The sequence below is a fragment of the Erpetoichthys calabaricus genome, chromosome 13 (genome assembly GCF_900747795.2).
Source record: "Erpetoichthys calabaricus chromosome 13, fErpCal1.3, whole genome shotgun sequence".
Lineage (NCBI taxonomy): Eukaryota > Metazoa > Chordata > Cladistia > Polypteriformes > Polypteridae > Erpetoichthys > Erpetoichthys calabaricus.
The window spans coordinates 97,856,481-97,874,672 of record NC_041406.2 but is presented as its reverse complement, the minus strand read 5'-3'; the positions used below and the strand labels follow the sequence as shown (position 1 = coordinate 97,874,672).

The 18,192-nt window shown below is 40.9% G+C and overlaps 1 protein-coding gene across 6 annotated transcripts in view; it reads left to right on the top strand.

The window, feature by feature from the left end:
- The first annotated feature begins 10,272 nt into the window (after nt 1-10,272).
- Nucleotides 10,273-18,192, top strand: part of ubr5 (ubiquitin protein ligase E3 component n-recognin 5) — a 128,540-nt gene continuing 120,620 nt past the window's right edge. For all 6 annotated transcript variants that reach the window (XM_028817294.2, XM_028817293.2, XM_028817292.2 and 3 more), the window contains exon 1: nt 10,273-10,529. In XM_028817294.2, the coding sequence (XP_028673127.1) occupies nt 10,468-10,529 (62 nt within the window). In that variant the 5' untranslated portion in view covers nt 10,273-10,467. The remainder of the gene's footprint in view (nt 10,530-18,192) is intronic.

Sequence of the window (18,192 nt, the reverse complement as noted above, 5' to 3'; positions counted from 1 at the left end):
AACCTCGCTCACTACGAAAATCCAATTTGCAACATACGCAAGGGCTCTGGAAAGGCAAAAGTCTTGCAACATTCAAAGATAATAGTTTGGGATGAGTGCACTATGGCACATAAAAGAGCTTATGAAGCCTTGAACCGAACAATGCAAGATCTCAGAGATCCTACCAAAATAATGGGAGGTACTGTCGTTTTACTCCCAGGAGATTTTCGTCAAACATTACCAGTTATTCCACGAGGGACACCAGCAGATGAACTCAACGCGTGTTTAAAATCCATGCTTCTCCCACGGTCAGTTATATGTTGCGTGTTCTCGGGTAGGTACACCAAAAAATGTATACATTTATGCATGTAATGGGCAAACAAAATATGTAGTATACCTGGAAGCACTGCAGTAGTATACTCAATGTATCTTTACTTCTTAAATGTTAATGGTTTACTGTTTAACAATTTATACGCTTCTTATATGTTGTTCAAATTCTTTTATCAAAATACCAGTAACGGCGCACTGCACGATAACGTGCAGTGAATACACTTGACTTGAGCATTCATAGTATTCATCCTCTTTCTCTGTACGTTTACCATTTGTTTGCTCAGAGGTTGATGTGCTTGCTGCTTCCTGAGCAGCTCTTCTTTACTCCACCCTAGCGGCCCACTGCTTCTCTTTCATTGGCATCTTTTCGCGTTAAAACTGATTAGGTTAGTTTTTGTGTTGCAATTACTTAGTACATTTTCTTTAACCTTTCACTTTAATCTGGCACTTAAGTCTTCAATCTGCCTCAAGAATGATTAGCGAAAGTGGCAGGGAATGAGAACGGCGCCCGTACGCATCCGCCGCACAGCCACCCTGCTGCCCCCTGCCGAGAGTTGAGTCTACAATAAAATAAAGACAAAAAGAGTAATAAAATCATCACCCCGAAAGCAGATAGTAGACGTCACATAGTATATGTGTACCAAATTTCAAGTCAATAGGTGAAACGGTTTGCGAGCTACAGGTGATTTAAAATCCTGGACAGACAAACGAACAGCCACAGTAGCGTATTATAGAAGAAGATTTTACTGTTTCATAATTTGTATTTATATGCAATGTGCTTCTTATATATTACTTCAGATTCTCATATGATAATGATGTTAATAATGTTATTTATATTGATTTCTATATTATTATACAGTAAGTGCTCTTTATTTGTTGAAAAATAACTTATTTTATAAATACTACATTTTATTTTTTTCCCTTGCACTCAGTGAGCGAAGCCACTGGGTAATCAGCTAGTAGCATATAAGAAACAACTGTAACTGTTGAAAGGTGAACAGTTTATTCGATTAAGATTAAACAGCAATGTTAGAAAAAACACCAAATAACACCCACTTTCTTGCTTTTAAAAGGCATTTTTTATAACAAGTATTTCAGTTAGTTGATATACTGTATTCCAATAAACTAACAAAGTCTAAAATTGTGAGGTTGAACAGAAAAAACTTTTACTTGACTACACGCACTGCACTCTGGCTTTTTACTAATTACATGTGATGTTCATACTTTAATATCAGCACTTACTTTGTCCGACAACATTGAGAGTTCATTGAGAATAAGGCTCAAGAATATTAATTAGGTAAACACATCATGCACGCTCAAATAAACCTGCATCTAACGCACTTGTCTTCAGCCAAGTTTCCACACTTGTCACTGTGCTAAATGACTTTTCCACTCTGCAAGCCATTACATGTAACATTAATAGCAATACTACTGTACATGTAATTCAACACAAAAGGTTCAATGAATATAAAGAAAAATCTTTGTACTTCAGCAATTCCAAAATCTTACATATGAAAAAGGGGTGAAAACAACTGAAGACTATAGTTGTGCTTTCATTTTGCCTGTATTAACTTCAAAAAAGTTCAGTACCATTGGAAGTGGGGGTCAGAACATTGTGTGTACTGTACTGTACTGTGATGTGAGCCACTGGCCAGCTCTGCGCTTGAACTGCTTCTTTGTCCTTGGAAGTCAGCTAATGACCGAGTTAAAAAAATGTCCACGAACTCTAAAACAACTGTATGCACAGTCCAACAGGGAGGCTTCTCCATAATATAAAGCATCTAAAACAATAATTTCTTAAACACGTTATAGCCTCAATTGTGTGTATGTTTTATTGCAGTAGAAAAGTTAATACAACAATTTTATTCCCTCTTGGAAAACAATTATGTTTTCTTCTACACTGGAATGGGCATGTACTGTGATATAAGCAATTAAAAAACAAAATGAATTAATATACCATAATGCTTAGCAAAATAAGGTACTTTTAAAAGAACAGTTACCAACTGGAAAATGGAATTGTGTTTGGATGGCGGAAGGAAGGGATTTTGGAGGTGTAGTTACTCTTATTGTCCACTTTCTTTGTAAACATTTTTCATTTAATAATGAAACAAAAAAAATAATGAAAAATAAAAACATAACACTATTAAATAGTGACAACATTAAAATAAAGACCTATGACCACACTGCCTGCTGTGTGTTGTTTATCTTTTCTGGACAAATGAACAATTTAAAATTTTTGTTTTTAATATTTTACATGACATACTGTGTGCTAATGGTTATCAAGTTTAACCCCTTGTTGCCTACGTTTATTTACAATTATATAAAGAAAAGAAATTCTTTGTGTGTTTGCTGTTACGCTGATGCTAAATTAAGGAGAAGGGTCTAGCTGCAGCCTGCAATACGTATGTCATGGATCAGGTAATGCCCACAACGCAAGTCACAAAACAGCCTTTGACTTGGATAACCCTCCTACAACCCTAATCTTAACCATAGTGTATAGGGGGTCTAATGTTAATCATAGTCTAATGTGATGGGTGTTACGTGACTGACGTTGAGGGCATTTTGTGATGTTGGGGTATTACATGACTGACCTCATAGGTACTGTGGTCTGAAATTACACTCTGTTAATTTGAATATAGCATACAAGCAAACAATAAGCTGGTACGTATTTTTATCTTAGCACAACTTACCTCAAATTTGGACAATTTATCGAAATTATTAGCCAAAATCCACATGCTTGGCCACACCAACACTTTGCTTCCATCAGATGGATGTCGTTTCCACTACGACTGCTAGATGGCATGACCAGCACTTCGAATACAATCCTTGATACGTATCGAATATGCATTAACTGGCATTGGCAGGATACATACGCCACCTCGGCTTCATTCAGGCCGGAAGTAGTTTGAAGCGATTTTGTGAAAATCGTCTACAAGGGGTTAATACTAAGCTTTCACATTGCAAAATTATAGAGGCATTGGTTAACCAGATGTATCAGAAGTACTATGTGACCAAGTACATTTCTGTAGCCTATATGATATTTTCATTTCTTTTCTGAGCAGTTGCACGAAATTGACTCCGCTCACAGCCACAATACCTGGTAAGCACTTGCTAAGCACAACTTCTTTAGAGTGTCAAAAAAAATTGCTCCTTTCACTTCATTTCCTGCTGACGGCCTACATTTGTATAAACAGGCACGTCCCATTTCTTCTTGAGATTGCAGTCAGCAGTGTGGCAAAATGGGTGATGCAGTGCATTAGAATGTCCCATTTGCTGCAGCATTATTAATGAAAAATACCAAAAAAAAACCCCACGTCAGCTAATTTTGTTCTTTCTACAACATCACCAAATTTCATCAAATCCATTAAGGCATTTTTGAGATTTTGAGGTATATAGTTTTTCTACTGTATTTTTTTTTTTATCCCTAAATACTAAAATATCGAAATGTTTTTTCTTGGTGGATACCTACTGACCCAGATGCACCATCTTGGGAAATTTCAGCTTTTTAGCTGAACAGGAAACAGCGTTTTTGTTGATGAGTGAGCAAGTGAGTCAGCTTTGCACTATATATATATATATACAGATTCAGAGAAGGTCAACTGGAGTGCTAAAGCGGATGTGTGTCCTGTATTATGTCCTCAGTATCTTTCATTTGTCGGGCACTAGTAAATGTTTAAAGTGCATGTGCAAGAAACATGAGTCTTGACTTCTTCACTTATGATTCTTTTGAGTTCAAACTATATCAATGTCAGCAAACTAAAAATCTGTCACTGATGGATCTCTTTTTTATCATCCAAGTACAACACAATAACAACACATTTATAATTAGCTGTGTAAGCCTGTGCTGTAAAAAGCCCGGGGTCCTAGAAACTATTGAAATTGTCAGAAAATAAACTGAAATGTAGAGATGTCAGGTAATTGATAGGAAATACTCTGGGAATCTCTCTCCTAGGAGGATTCAATTTGCCGATGTGCTTGCCTCGCTTGTGTATTAGCGGCAGGAGGAAAAGTAAAAGGGATACCGTTTTGCCGATGTTAGCAGCTAAGCGACATTGTCTTTCTTCTGAGGTTTAATTTTGCCAATGTGCTGGCCTCGCTTGTGTTATTTGTGGCTAAGCGAGTTGTTTGTTTCCTCTTCCATTGGCTCGGTCCCGGAAGTGACGTCAAGAGAGCCAGGCGAAATCTCCCGGGACTGGTCTACAGGCAGGGGAAAAAAGGAGTCAGTGCACTCTGCCACATCCCGGCATGCCTCAGAACTGCCTTCACTCAAGCCCTTTAGCTGCCTCCCATGCACACATGAGAGGTCGTGAACCCGAGAAAGAGCATCAGCGTTGGCATGGAGAGCGCCCCAGCAATGAACGAGTGAAAACATGTATGGTTGTAGGTCAAGAAACCACCGGGTGACCCGCGGATTCGACTCCTTGTGCAGGGCCATCCACTGTAGAGGTGCATGGTCCGTGACAAGGGTGAATTCCCGGCCCAACAGGTAGTACCTAAGCTGAGTGATCGCCCATTTAATTGCCAAAGCCTCCCTTTCCACCGCTGCATACCTGGTCTCCCGGTCCAACAGTTTCCGGCTCAGGAACATGATGGAGTGTTCCACACCATCGGCACTTTGGCTCAGCACGGCCCCCAGGCCTGTGTCCGAAGCGTCCGTCTGGAGGATGAAAGGCTTAGAAAAGTTAGGTGCCCTCAAAATAGGTGCGGACGTAAGGGCTTGTTTCAAGTCACCAAATGCAGTGCCTGTCTTCTCAGTCCATACCACAATGTTCGGGGCCCTCTTCTTTGTTAAGTCAGTGAAGGGCGTCGCTCTCTCCAAGAACTGGGGTACAAACCGGGGGTAGTACCCCACTAACCCGAGAAAGGCTTGGACTTGCCGCTTTGTTCGTGGACGGGGCCATTTCAAAATGGCATCTACTTTGGAGCACTGTGGCCTTACGGTACCCCGACCCACCAGGTAGCCTAAATATTTGGCCTCGCTTAATCCAAAGAAGCATTTCTTGGGATTAATCCAGAGCCCGGCCTCACCAAGTGTTCGCAATACCGCTCAGACCTGCTGTAGGTGTTCCCTCCATGTGCTGGAATAGATGACCACGTCACCCAGGTAGGCAGCACTATATGAGTCATGAGGCCGGAGCACTTTGTCCACCAGACGCGGGAAGGTTGCTGGAGCCCCGTGTAACCCAAATGGAAGGACACGATACTGCCAGTGTCCGCTAGGGGTACTAAACGTGGTTTTTTCCTTCACGGAGTCCGTTAAAGGAACTTGCCAGTACCTTTTTGTCATGTCCAGTGTGGTCAAATATCGAGCCTGCCCAAGCCTCTCGAGGAGGTTCTCCACTCGTGGCATTGGATAGGCATCAAATTGGGAGACTTGATTAAGCCGACAGAAGTCATTGTAAAACATCCAACTCCCGTCAGGCTTACCAACCAGCACAATGGGACTGGACCAGGGACTATAACTTTCCTCGGACAATAACCCTGGGCTCTGTCACTATGTTGTGCTCAACCAGAGAGGTCCTTCCAGGGTTCTCCCTGACTACCTCCTGAACGGACCGGATAACTGTTTCCAGCTCCTGCTGTTGTCTAGGAGTTAAATCTGCACCGAAGTTAAGGCTAGCCGTGTGAGCAAAGAGTGAGCGGGGCTGGCTGGAGGAGGGATCGGGATCCCTGTCCTTCTACGGTTTCAGCAGGTTCACATGATAAACCCGCTCCCTCGGCCGACGATTGGGTTGACTCACCAAATAGTCGACGAGGCCCTTCCTCTCCTTAACTTCGTAGGGGCCTTGCCAATGGGCAAGCAACTTAGAGTGGGAGGTAGCCACTAGGACCATGACACGATCCCCCGATTGGAACTCCTGGAGAGACGTGCCGCGGTTGTAACAACGGACCTGTGCTACTTGGGCCTCTTCTATGTAACTTTTAAGGAGGGGCCTAATCTTTCCAAATCTATCGCGTAATTGTGCGATATATTCTAGTATGTTTGGAGAGGGAAGAGCCTCTTCTTCCTATTCTTCTTTTAGGATATCTAATATGCCCCGGGGTTACCGCCCATATAATAATTCAAAAGGGGAGAACCCCGTGGAGGCTTGTGGGACTTCCCGATAGGCAAAAATGACGAGGGGGAGGAGCTGATCCCAGTTCCTTCCATCCTCGCTGACCACCTTACGCAGCATTTGTTTGAGAGTCTGATTAAACCTCTCCACTAGACCGTCGGTTTGAGGATGATACACCGCGGTCTTTAAATGCTTTATGTTCAGTAATTTGGCAGTCTCCTTGAACGTCTCCGAGGTGAAAGGTGTCCCCTGGTCCGTCAAGACTTCCTTGGGGATACCCACGCGTGCAAAGACCCCTAGTAATTCCCGTGCAATGGCTTTAGAAGTGACTGAGTGCAACGGAACAGTTTCGGGGTATTTGGTAGCATAATCCACGAGGACTAGGATGTACTTGTGTCCTCGGGCTGAGGGCTCTAAAGGTCCGACTATATCAACCCCAATTCGATGGAAAGGAATGTCAGTCAGGGAAATGGGAATTAGAGAAGCACAGTCCTTTCTTGGAATTTGTCGCAATTGACACTCCGGGCAGGAAGTGCAAAAGCGACGAACCTCCTCATTGATTCCCGGCCAGTAGAATCGGAGCTTGATCCACTCCAGGGTTTTTTCGGTGCCCAAGTGGCCACCTAGGAGGTGGGCGTGTGCTAACTAACAGACCTGCCGCTGGAAGGCTCACGGGATTAGCAGTAGCCTTCTCTCCTGCCCATCATGCATTGCTATGCGATAGAGAAACTCGTTGTCTATTACAAAGTGAGGACCCTGTGGCATTGACTGGTTAGTGCGCTGGCCGTTGACTGGGATCACTGCATTTTTTGCAAATTTCAGGGAATCGTCACTCCACTGCTCTCTTTTAAAGGAAGCCAGCATCTCTCTAAATTGAAACCGTAAAATGGAGAGAGGGTCTGGACCGACCTCAACGGGCGTGGTTTCCTCCTGCTCCGCCGTGGCGCTGGTGGATGACGTGTCGGCACACGACGGCCCGGGAGTTGCCACGTCACTCAGGACGGCCGCTTAGTCTCTCTCTGCCGGCTGATTACACGGTGTGGAGGCAGCTTGAGACGGCTCATCTCCGTCCATAAATAGGCCCAAGTTAACCCCAGGAGTGGTATGTGTCTCACCGCTTTTAATATTAGTCCAGTCCCGCCCTAGTATCACCGGGTGTGGAGGATCAGGGAGGATTGCCACGGTTAATTTCTGAACTGATCCTCCGTAGCTGATGACACAAACAACGGTCCTGTACCAGCAGGTTTCCCCGTGGACACAGGTTATACCGGACTTAAATTTCAACTACTGTTGCGGTAGCACAAAGTGGTGGGCTACAATGGAAATGTTACTGCCGGTATCGAACAGAGCAGAAGTTTTAAACCTGTTAACGATCACCACGCCTGTGTGTGGAGCCGCCAACGGGTTTGTCAGAGCACACCAACCCCTCGTCCCCCTCCACCTGCATTCCATCTCATTCCCAAGCGGTTTGCACGCCTGCGGCCTCGGGGACGTCGGCACAAGCTCTGGGTTGTACGGGGGGGGGGCTAGGTTTTGGGACGTACTCCGGTTGAGTTCAACCAAGGGACGGTTCAGCTCCCCCAGATTGTGAGGCCATCCTTTGTCTTTCTACGAGCTCTGCCATGTTTCTGAATTGTCTAACCCAGACCGGCTGGGTGAAGCACTGGGGTAGTGTGTCCAGAAGCAGATAGCAAGCCACCTGCTCTATTATTTGGAAGGGCTTGAGTTCCTGTGGCCGTAGCCACCGCCCTACCTTTGCCCATAGGGACCAGGCTTGTTGAGGGGTCGGCCGCTCTGGGTCGAACCTCCAGTTTCTCAGGCTACTCACCTGCCAGTCTGGGGCACCCCTAGGTGGAAATTGGGGCTCTGGCTTCACAGGGAGGCGGGCACTCTCCTCCGAGAGAGCATAAACAGCCCTCTTTGCTTCCCCTTCCGAAGCAGCCCAATTCTGTGAGCCCCTCCTGCACACTCCCCGGCCTGCCTAGGTTGCCTAGTGGAGCAGGCCGGGGGCAGAAACATGGGACACCTTCCCCGCCTGGAAACTCAGCCTCAGTACGCTCCCACCTGGATGTGTTGCAGGTCCCGTCCCCTTCTCTTCCAGAACTTCTTCATCCTGCCGACTATGCCAATGTCACAAAAATGAGACATACACAGATAAAGGTTTGGGGCAGCCACCCATATAATCTGGTATCATGGCTGCAAAGTTGTTTGTTATCAATAAAGAGCACTGATGTGCATACAATTGAGTCCAGAACAAGACTGACAAATAGGGAAAAGGTGTAGACTTTTAAAGGGGAAGACAGGAAGTGAGGTCATAGGGATCTGGCTCATGTTCTTCAGCGATTGGGTCAAGCCCGGAGGTGACATCACAGGGGCCGGAGCTAGTAAGGTCTTCTTCCATTGGCTCGGTCCCGGAAGTGACGTCAAGAGATCCAGGCGGAATCTCCCGAGACTGGTCTACAGGCAAGGGAAAAAAAGAGTCAGTGCACTCTGCCACATCCCGGCATGCCTCAGAACTGCCTTCACTCAAGCCCTTTAGCTGCCTCCCATGCGCACGTGTGTGACAATATATATACAATGTATTGTTTTGTTTGTATAATTTGTTGTTGGAATTGCTTTTAACCTGAATATATAAACAATATGTAAACAAAAATATTTATGTCCCTTTGTACAGTCAAGAAAGTAGTCACACAAAACAGAACCTTACAAAATATTCTAATTTTAACAATTTTTTGCTCTCAACTTTACTTTAAAACACATTTTGTATGGCTCATTGACTGCACTGGGCATGTATCATTATGTGATTCTTTTGAGTTTAAACTGAATCATTACCCAAGAACGAGTCTCACAATTCTTGTTCACTTGTAACTCTCTTTTTAATTATACATCTTAAATGTGTTGCCATTCTTTGTGTACTGCAACATGACAATGTCATATTAATTATCATCATGTACTCCTTCACTCCCCCACCCCAGACTTTATGTATGCGTCAGCACCTAATTATAAAAATTAGTCAAACAAATAAAATTCTTCTTCTTCTCTTAAATGGGTAGAATCGAATTTGTAAAGTGACATGAAAGGCCCATTACCACAGTCCATGACTTGCTTGAAAGTCTATTACAGTATAATCTCTATTCAAATTCAAACATACACCCCTTTCAACCCTTTTAGATCTAAAATACAGTACGTCCAATAGCATCTTTCTTTATGTTGGACTGGAAATACACAAAACTGTTCACCCAAAATAAACAACATAATTATTCTGAATCAGGCAGGTGCTTGCTTTCAGACTATGAAGTTACAAAACAGGATGCAAAAAACACTGAATTACTTGCAGACTAACTGCTAACTATATAAACTAAAACGTGACATTTCTAGATCACCTTTGGAATTCAATTGTTTTTTCTGCACCATACCGAACCCAAAAGCTCAAAGTGTGAGGTACGTTAATATTACACTGTGCTTACCCCCGAAAAAAAGAAAGATTCAAGACTTGCCCCGTTATAACTACTATAAAATGGAGGCACAACACAAAGTCATTCATCATTTGGACAGTCTGCATTTGAAAGCAGAAACGTATCCTCTGGCAGCCGTCTTCTTACACCTCAGCAATCCCTTCTATTCCGCGGAGACACGGTAAACACAACAAGGAATCCCACTGTTTGCAGCCCCCCTCCCCTGGACGCTAAATAACTATTCAAGGTGCTGGGGCGCCTCCACCACTACTTGCACACCGAACCGCTCCAGCGATCCCCACTGTTCACGCCCGCGTCCTCCCTGCCAACCCCTTGTATGTCCCTTTCGCAGCCCCGCGGAGATTGCAGCCAATGGGACATTATCTTACATTTTCCCTGCTACCCTTTAAAGAACCTATCACCATAGAGCTTGTATCAGCGCTCGCCCGCGTACTAGAAGAGAGCCCCACAGTTAAGATGGCGGCGCTTGCTTAAGGAGGCGGTAGATTAAGGCTCTCTGTTTTTCTTCATATTTTTCCCCCATCATTGTCGACCCTCATCACGAAGGTGAACATACCGATAACATCAGTACCCCCTTATTTTTATTCTCATTTTCAAAAATACACGTCTTGTCTTGGAGTGAGGTTATGACGTCGATACACTTTGTGGTTCACCCGTTGCCCGGGACTGAAGACCAGCTCAATGACAGGTAGGCTGTTTCATACAGGGATGGAAATAAATGGAATACAACGTTTGAACAATCTGGGTCATTATTTGTTCTGTTTTATACAGATCGCAGGCATGCTGTGAGATACGGCGAACTAGAACGCTGGGATTTGCCGATCGCGCGTTGTGTGGGGGAGGCCCGGCTTTTCGACCGTGTGTTTGGATGCATAGGCTGCCTGGCGGATCCCATATTAGTCAAAGTTGAGCTGAGAGAGACAATGCGGGTTGGGGGAGGGGATACCGGCATAAATGTATGACTGTATTTTGTATATGATATTTCTTAATGTGTTATTATTTCATTTAATTTTGGCACCTTGTATTGTGCCCGGTTTGCATATTTTATTATAATTTTAAGTATTGGCTGTGGAAAGTTAAGAGTAATAAGAAGAACGCGGCACGGGGTAGTCTCACTACTCAGTCTGATACTCTTCAGTTAACACACCGATTTTTTAAAATACCATTTCTTGCTTGATCTCAGTATTTTACTTAACCGCGGCCGTTGTGATTCCATAACCCGCGGGTTGCGCTATGATGATCGCGCATGTGTGGATCGAGAAGGATACATGAAAGGAATTAATCGATACCCTTACTCTGAATATGTACCTCTTAAGGGAATTCTTTTACATTTTTTAACGGATTAATTTCCTTTCATTTTAGTTTACATCTTATATCTGATTAGGTAATCGATTACTATATGACTTGTTTTTTTCTGTAGCAAGTAGGTCAAGGGTATTTGTATTTAAATAAATTGTGAGTAGTACTGGGTAGGCAAGTATTGGGATTGCTTTTTCATTTTCTGCGCGGACTGGTATTAGTGGGTCATTTGATACCTTCTTAATAATATTTTATATTATGCTTGTAAGCAGATATCCCAGACTGATGAGTTCTCCTCTTCTTACATACTACCCTCTTCTTTAACTTTATTTTGCTTTGGGATTAATTACATAGTGGGATCAAGCTGGACATGACTTTGCTGGAATGTTCAACCTTACACTGTAAGGCAGAAATTTACTGGCCTCCTAACTGGCATTAAGATAGGTTTTCATGCCAGTTATCAGTAGATGTTTTTGACTCATGAACACGTTGATGGGAAATAGGCCTTCTCATTCTTCAATTTAAAATTATCTGTGACATCCTCTTTTTTTTCTTTCTTTCTTTCTTTCTTTCTTTCTTCAAAAACGTACTCAAATAGCATTTTTTTAGGCATCCTTTCAATGTGTGTTTAATATACTCAGGATGATGTTTCTGTGGCAGATGAGAAATATGTTGAAGCAGATTACTTCAAGTGTATGACATTAAGTTTCTTGTTGTGTTTACATAATTACATGTTGATATTGCTGAACATAACACCATACACACAATGACAAAACACTTGGATACAAATATCTAAAAGTGGTCAATGACTTACTACCTTAAAGAGAACAAATTCTAAACTGAATTAAAAATTAAATTTTATTAGTCTCTTATTTGATTGCTGAAGGATGTTCAACGCATTTATCACTGATCTTTTTAACTTTACAGAGGCAAGTCTCAATAAGAATGTCATGGGTGGCATTGTTGGTTTATGCTTTAACCTGTAAGGTTACCTGTGCAGTCCAAAGTGAATTAAAGGAATACGTCACCCAAAAATACATATTTTATATGTTGGTTATCTCATGGAATTAGTAGTGGTGGTCAAGTTTAATTATTAATCTCTTGTTTTTGTGGAGAAGGTACTTGAAAAAGGTTCTGATTGAACAGGACCCAATAGAGACTAATGCTGTACAGTAGCAAACAATGTGAAAAATCTCAGTGGGGGAAAAAAATTCTCATATAACTTGTGTCACATAATCCATGTGTCTTATCCATTCATATGAATAAATGTACCTAATGCATGCAGTTTTTGCTAAAATATTATTGATGCTCGCCTGCTGAAAACTCCACTTACAAAATAAACAGGAAAGGCTCTTTTCCATAATACTGTGCTTTTGAATTGAAGATTTACCTCCCTTGTTAATTTTTCAAGAGTCTTGTCAAAATTCAAAAGCACAAGACATGGACATGAGTTACGGTGAGAACTTTTTTCTTTTTTTCTTTCTTTCCATGGACATTTTTCACATTGTTTGTGGTTATTCAGCATTGGTTTCTAATTCAGTCAGGATCTTTGTCATGTAAATCAATCTTTTAATCCTTGTTTTATGAAACATCCCTAAAGAGCACTGTAACTCTCTTAAGACTCTTTACAAAAGAAAGAAGACTGTATTTTAAAGTAACAGTTAAGTACATGGTTATTTACAAGGAAACAAACTTAAAACACCCCCCAAAAAGTCATAGTATGTGAAAGTAGATTGCTTGTATGAGGTGACAATACTAGGGAGTCCGTTTCAGTAAAGTTGGTTGCAGAAGATTCAAATTCAGACTGTAGTTAGAGGCATAATTAAAATGTCAGAGACAAGAAGTGAGTTTTTAAACATGATTTGATTGTGACCACTGATGAAGCTTCAGAGACAGAGTTAGAGTTCCAGAGTGTACAGTAGTAGCTATAGGGGTATAGAAATGATGGTCAAGAGATTTACAGAGTCTTTCGAAATGTGTGAGTGCTGGTGTCAAAATCTATGGTCAGGACCTAGAATGATTCTTTTAACTGGCTAATGTTGAGGTGAATGCTAAAAATTACTGGCTAAAGCAAGCAAAACTTTGTAAAATCCTTAATCCAGATAAGAAGTTGTTGCTTGTATATGGCAATAAAAAAATGAGCTTCTACAAATTTGAGGGTCACATGCCTGCCTGTGCAGCTTTGGAGTTTCCACAAACATGCTGTAATTAATCAATGAGCTTAGATTACACACAAAGTGAACATTTTCAAATGTCTGTAGTTAATTACCATCTAACTGCAAAGTTCTGACTTTTGACTCCTAAACCAGGAATTGTCCTGTGTGAAGGTAGTCTGTGCATGAAAATAGCATGTTGTTCTTGGGAATGTGAATGAAACTTCAAAAGTAGTTTAGTACTTATTGTGGCTTGTCATGTCGCTTTTGCATGTTTTGTTCCGATTTCTTAATGCGGACATTGAAACTCTAGAACCTATCTTCTGGGGTTAATGCTCAATTAAAATTTTCATTGATTTTTTTCCAAACCTCCTTCCTGGATTAAGCATTGAGAGTGGTCATAGCCTGTTCTGGTAGTAGGGATGCACCGATGAGGTTTTTTAGGGCCAGTGTCATTACCAATTCAATTTTTTTTTTATATAAAACAAGGGGGTTCTGTCCCCTGCTCACTTCTCTTACCAAACCCTGGGGGTGGGCACTGGGTAACTGCTATTTCGTGGTTGAGCCACTTGAAGTGTGTCGGGATGGTCCTCCATTTTAGAAAGCGATTTTTGTTTAATGAGATGATAGAGGAATATGTGGGGCGCAGGAGAAAGATGGTTTGGTCCTTGGTTTGGTCCTTAGTTATTAGAGAGAGAAAATCAGTTAGTTGAGTATTTCTCTATTTTGTTTGTTTAAATACTAAAAAATAATAAAACAGTAAAAAGTAAAATTAAATTACATTAACACATCATCAAAAACAATATTATGAATTACTTTATCCTCCAACTTACATTCTACAAATGTTGCTTTTTTGCATTTCTATTCGTATATTGTTCAGGATATTTTTCTCTTTTTCATTTATTGGATGATTCTGTTTTGTTCTTGATTTTTATTATCCATCCATTTTTCCAACCCGCTGAATCCAAACACAGGGTCACGGGGGTCTGCTGGAGCCAATCCCAGCCAACACAGGGCACAAGGCAGGATGCCAACCCACCGCAGGACACACACAAACACACCCACACACCAAGCACACACTAGGGCCAATTTAGAATCGCCAATCCACCTAACTTGCATGTCTTTGGACTGTGGGAGGAAACCAGAGCGCCCGGAGGAAACCCACGCAGACATGGGGAGAACATGCAAACTCCACGCAGGGAGGACCCGGGAAGCGAACCTGGGTCTCCTAACTGCGAGGCAGCAGCGCTAACACTGCGCCACCGTGCCTCCCTGATTTTTATTATATGCAGCTCTTTTTTTTGACAATAATTGTCGGCTCTTGCTGCTCTTTTTCTATCGAGATGTAAAATTTGATGTTCTTGAATAGATAATTTTCTTTTCCGCCTTGCCATTATTACTGCCTGCGTTGAAGGGCGAGTTACCACTGAGAGTGTCATGTGGATGTGTAGAGAGAGAATGTACGTAGTAGAAGTAATAATTGAGTGAGTGGTGTGGAGGGGGGGAGTGTTCAAGGCTAAATAACATGGACATGATGGAAAACGTTTTTAAACGCCTCTCTATTATATTAAGAACATTTTACACTAACCCCTGCAAAACCAGATGCATCAAAGTCTTATGTTCTATATTAAAAGTGTTAACTTTGGTATTTTTATATGTTAACTATAGGTCACATGTGTAACCGGTTCATTTTTTTAATTAATGAAATGAAATTCTGTAGGCCTATTGTTAAGTGACTATAAAATACTAAAATAAATAAAATTACCTTAAAGTACTTAGTTTTTAACTAAAAGAAATTGTCCATAATAGATGTGACATAAATGTATTTTTTCTCAGATAAGCAGTGTCTATTTTTAATTAAAGGACAAAAATAAAAAGGTCTGGATTAATTTAAGTAGCTTTTCTTGCCGTTTGTCCCATTGCACAGAATGAGTCCTCTGATTCCTTCTTCTCAGTTTATTACTTCATATGTTTGTCTCATTGCACAGAATGAGTCCTCTGATTCCTTCTTCTCAGTTTATTACTTCATATTCTTTAATGTTAAGGCAAATATTCTGGTGTTCTCTCTCTTTCTCTCTGGTGAAGTCTGCCTCGATATTCTTTGTTTACTGGAAGTTTTGCAGCGAAAAAATAGACATGTGCTAAGTGAACTACAATAATAATGCCTTGCATAAAGGGAGATTACAACTATATTACCATAAAGCTTAGAAAAGCATGTGCTGAAAATAATGTTTTTTGTGGTCAGCCAATTTACCAATAACTGATAGAGTCTTTTGTTGTGAAAATTGTCTGATATAGATCGACAGTCAATCCTCTGTTATCATCAAGTGTAAGGTAGGAGTTGGGGCTGAATTGATCTGTCAGTTCTTTTCAGGACATACTTGCCAATACAGACAAAATTCAGAATTAATGAGTCGATTCAGCCTGTTATGTCTTTAAGATGTCTGAGAGACCCACTAACAAATGGGGATGAATAGGCAACTGCGCACAAAGTTCAGGCCTGGATTTGTATGCAGGATTCTGAAACTGTATGCCACAATACAACTTCAAACACAAAAATTTTTCTATTAAGTAGGCAGAAGTACTTGGGATTACAAAATGCCAACATAAAGCAGTTGTGGTAAACTTACAAGTGTTCCTGTTTTGACTTTGAAAAATATGAATGACTAGCCATGTGCGCCCAACTACATTGCGCGTGTTAAAGTTGTCTGTGAAGGGCTCCCTGTTTAAACGCGGCTGCCAGTCGTGAACTGGGCCCTTCGTCGCACAGCATTATGATTTTTTATAAGGGAAACAAAATTACAAAACAAAACCCTTGGACGTTGATTTGATAGGAACGGCCTACTCGGAATCACAGTCCGAATAGTAATTATGTGGTGGTGTAGGAGCATTTCTGCTTCTCTCCGTTCACAGTCCGTCTCGTTTTCATGACGCTGTTGTTTCCTCTCATGATCTCTTCTCAACCTTTCTCCAATCTCGCAGGTTGCTTTGTGGCAATCCAAAGAGTAAGGAAGAACCAATGCTTCTTTCTTGAACTCCAAACACCGACTGATGGAAAATCACAGAAGTGTGTCCGACTTGTATACTCTGACTGCCGACTCCAAGAAGTGGGTGAACATTCGATTTGGACGAAGTGCTGCCAACGCCGGTCGATAGAAACACAAAAAACCACAGTCTCGACAACAAAGCAGGTGTTGACGCCAGATCTAAACACACAGCACGGTGTCAACGCCAGATCTAAACACAAAGAGTGGTATCGACAGTGTTTGTAAACAAAAGTAACAACCAAGGTGTTGTATTCAGCCAGTACAAACAGCACATAGTCTCCTTTAGTTCAATCCTCTTTTTAATCACCACACTCCAACCTCATCCAACGATCCTCCCCCTCACTTCTTCTCCTCCTCCTCCATCACTACTGCCCTCTACTGAACACAGCAGGAACACCACACAAGGCAGTGAATTTGCGGACAAACAAAGATCAAGATCCAAATGACGATTATATATAAAGATTTTTATAGTTCAAAACCATAATAACATTTCTGAAAAAAGAGTCTCTACTTGCCAAATTGACAATCTGGTCAACTCCAGTATCAAAAAATACCATATTTTATTGGATTAAAAATATTATTATAAAAACAACTTGGGTGGTTAAGAGTGGTTTTAAAGATTTTTTTTTCTGAAGTCCTTCTATTAGTGAATTGTTCACTGTTCTGCATGCCATTGTTTATTTTGAAAACTAGATTTCATGTATATTTATGATTGAATTATTGTTTTGCATGGTTATGAGTGTGTATTTAGGTTTGGTCTTAATTTTTCAGTTCAACTTGATACAAATCCATTACTTTAAAATGATAAAAACGTTTAAGGTGGTTAGTCATAATTTTTATATTTATGGGAAGGCCTGGAGCAGAAATTGGTAGAAAAACATAACTGGAAGCATTCTGTATTTAGAAGTCAGGAAATTATTTTAATAGCTGGGCAATATTCATCTATTGAAAACTATTTTTTGAGTGAGGGCTTAAAGTGTTTTCAGCTATCCTTTAATTTCATTGCATTGCATACTAAGTTCATTGCTTAATAATATTTCATTTTATTTATTGCTACTGACACTTTATGTGAATATAAATAGTAAGTATTACACACAATTGCATTAGTATGTTACTAACATCCTGGAAAAGTGGTTTAAATTTCAGATATGTCATTAAAGATGAGAGGATGCAGTTAAGTATGTTAGTAATAAACCAATACAATCAGCGTCCTTAATTTTTGTAAGTAATGAATGCATTGTACATTCTTCACAATTTGTAATTGCAGTGGTAGTTTGTATTTAAATATTGCTGTACTGTATTTATTTTGTACACCTTATAATGAACTTTTTTTGGCATGCTCCCTTGTTTACTTAGAAGGGGCTGTGCAGTGTTTCATATAGATTACAGGAGTTTTCCCATTCTTCACGTTTTTATATTATGTAGGGTAGCGCTTAGCTCATTTTTGTATTTGATTTCCTGACCATCCAGCATTTTTTGCTTTTGAATTGGCTGTAATGCTGGACAGCTATGAAGCAATATCATGCAAAATGGCATTAAGATAGGTTTCCATGCCATGCAAAATGAATGGGATCAGGTTTCTCACTTCTTGTTGGTGGGTTCAAAGGATGAGGGTGAACACCACACTTTTGTGGACATTTTTAAAATTAAACAATATGCATTAAAGTATTATACCTGACTGGTTTTCATTTGTTTGTTTGTCCAAGGGTATACACTATTCATTTATATTGTCTATAAAGTAAATTTTAAATAACATGATTAATTTTACAGTAAAGTCACTTTTTTAGATTTTCCCTAATATAGTATGACAGTGGTTAGTACAGTTCAACATGTAGTTGTTGTGCTTTGTGTT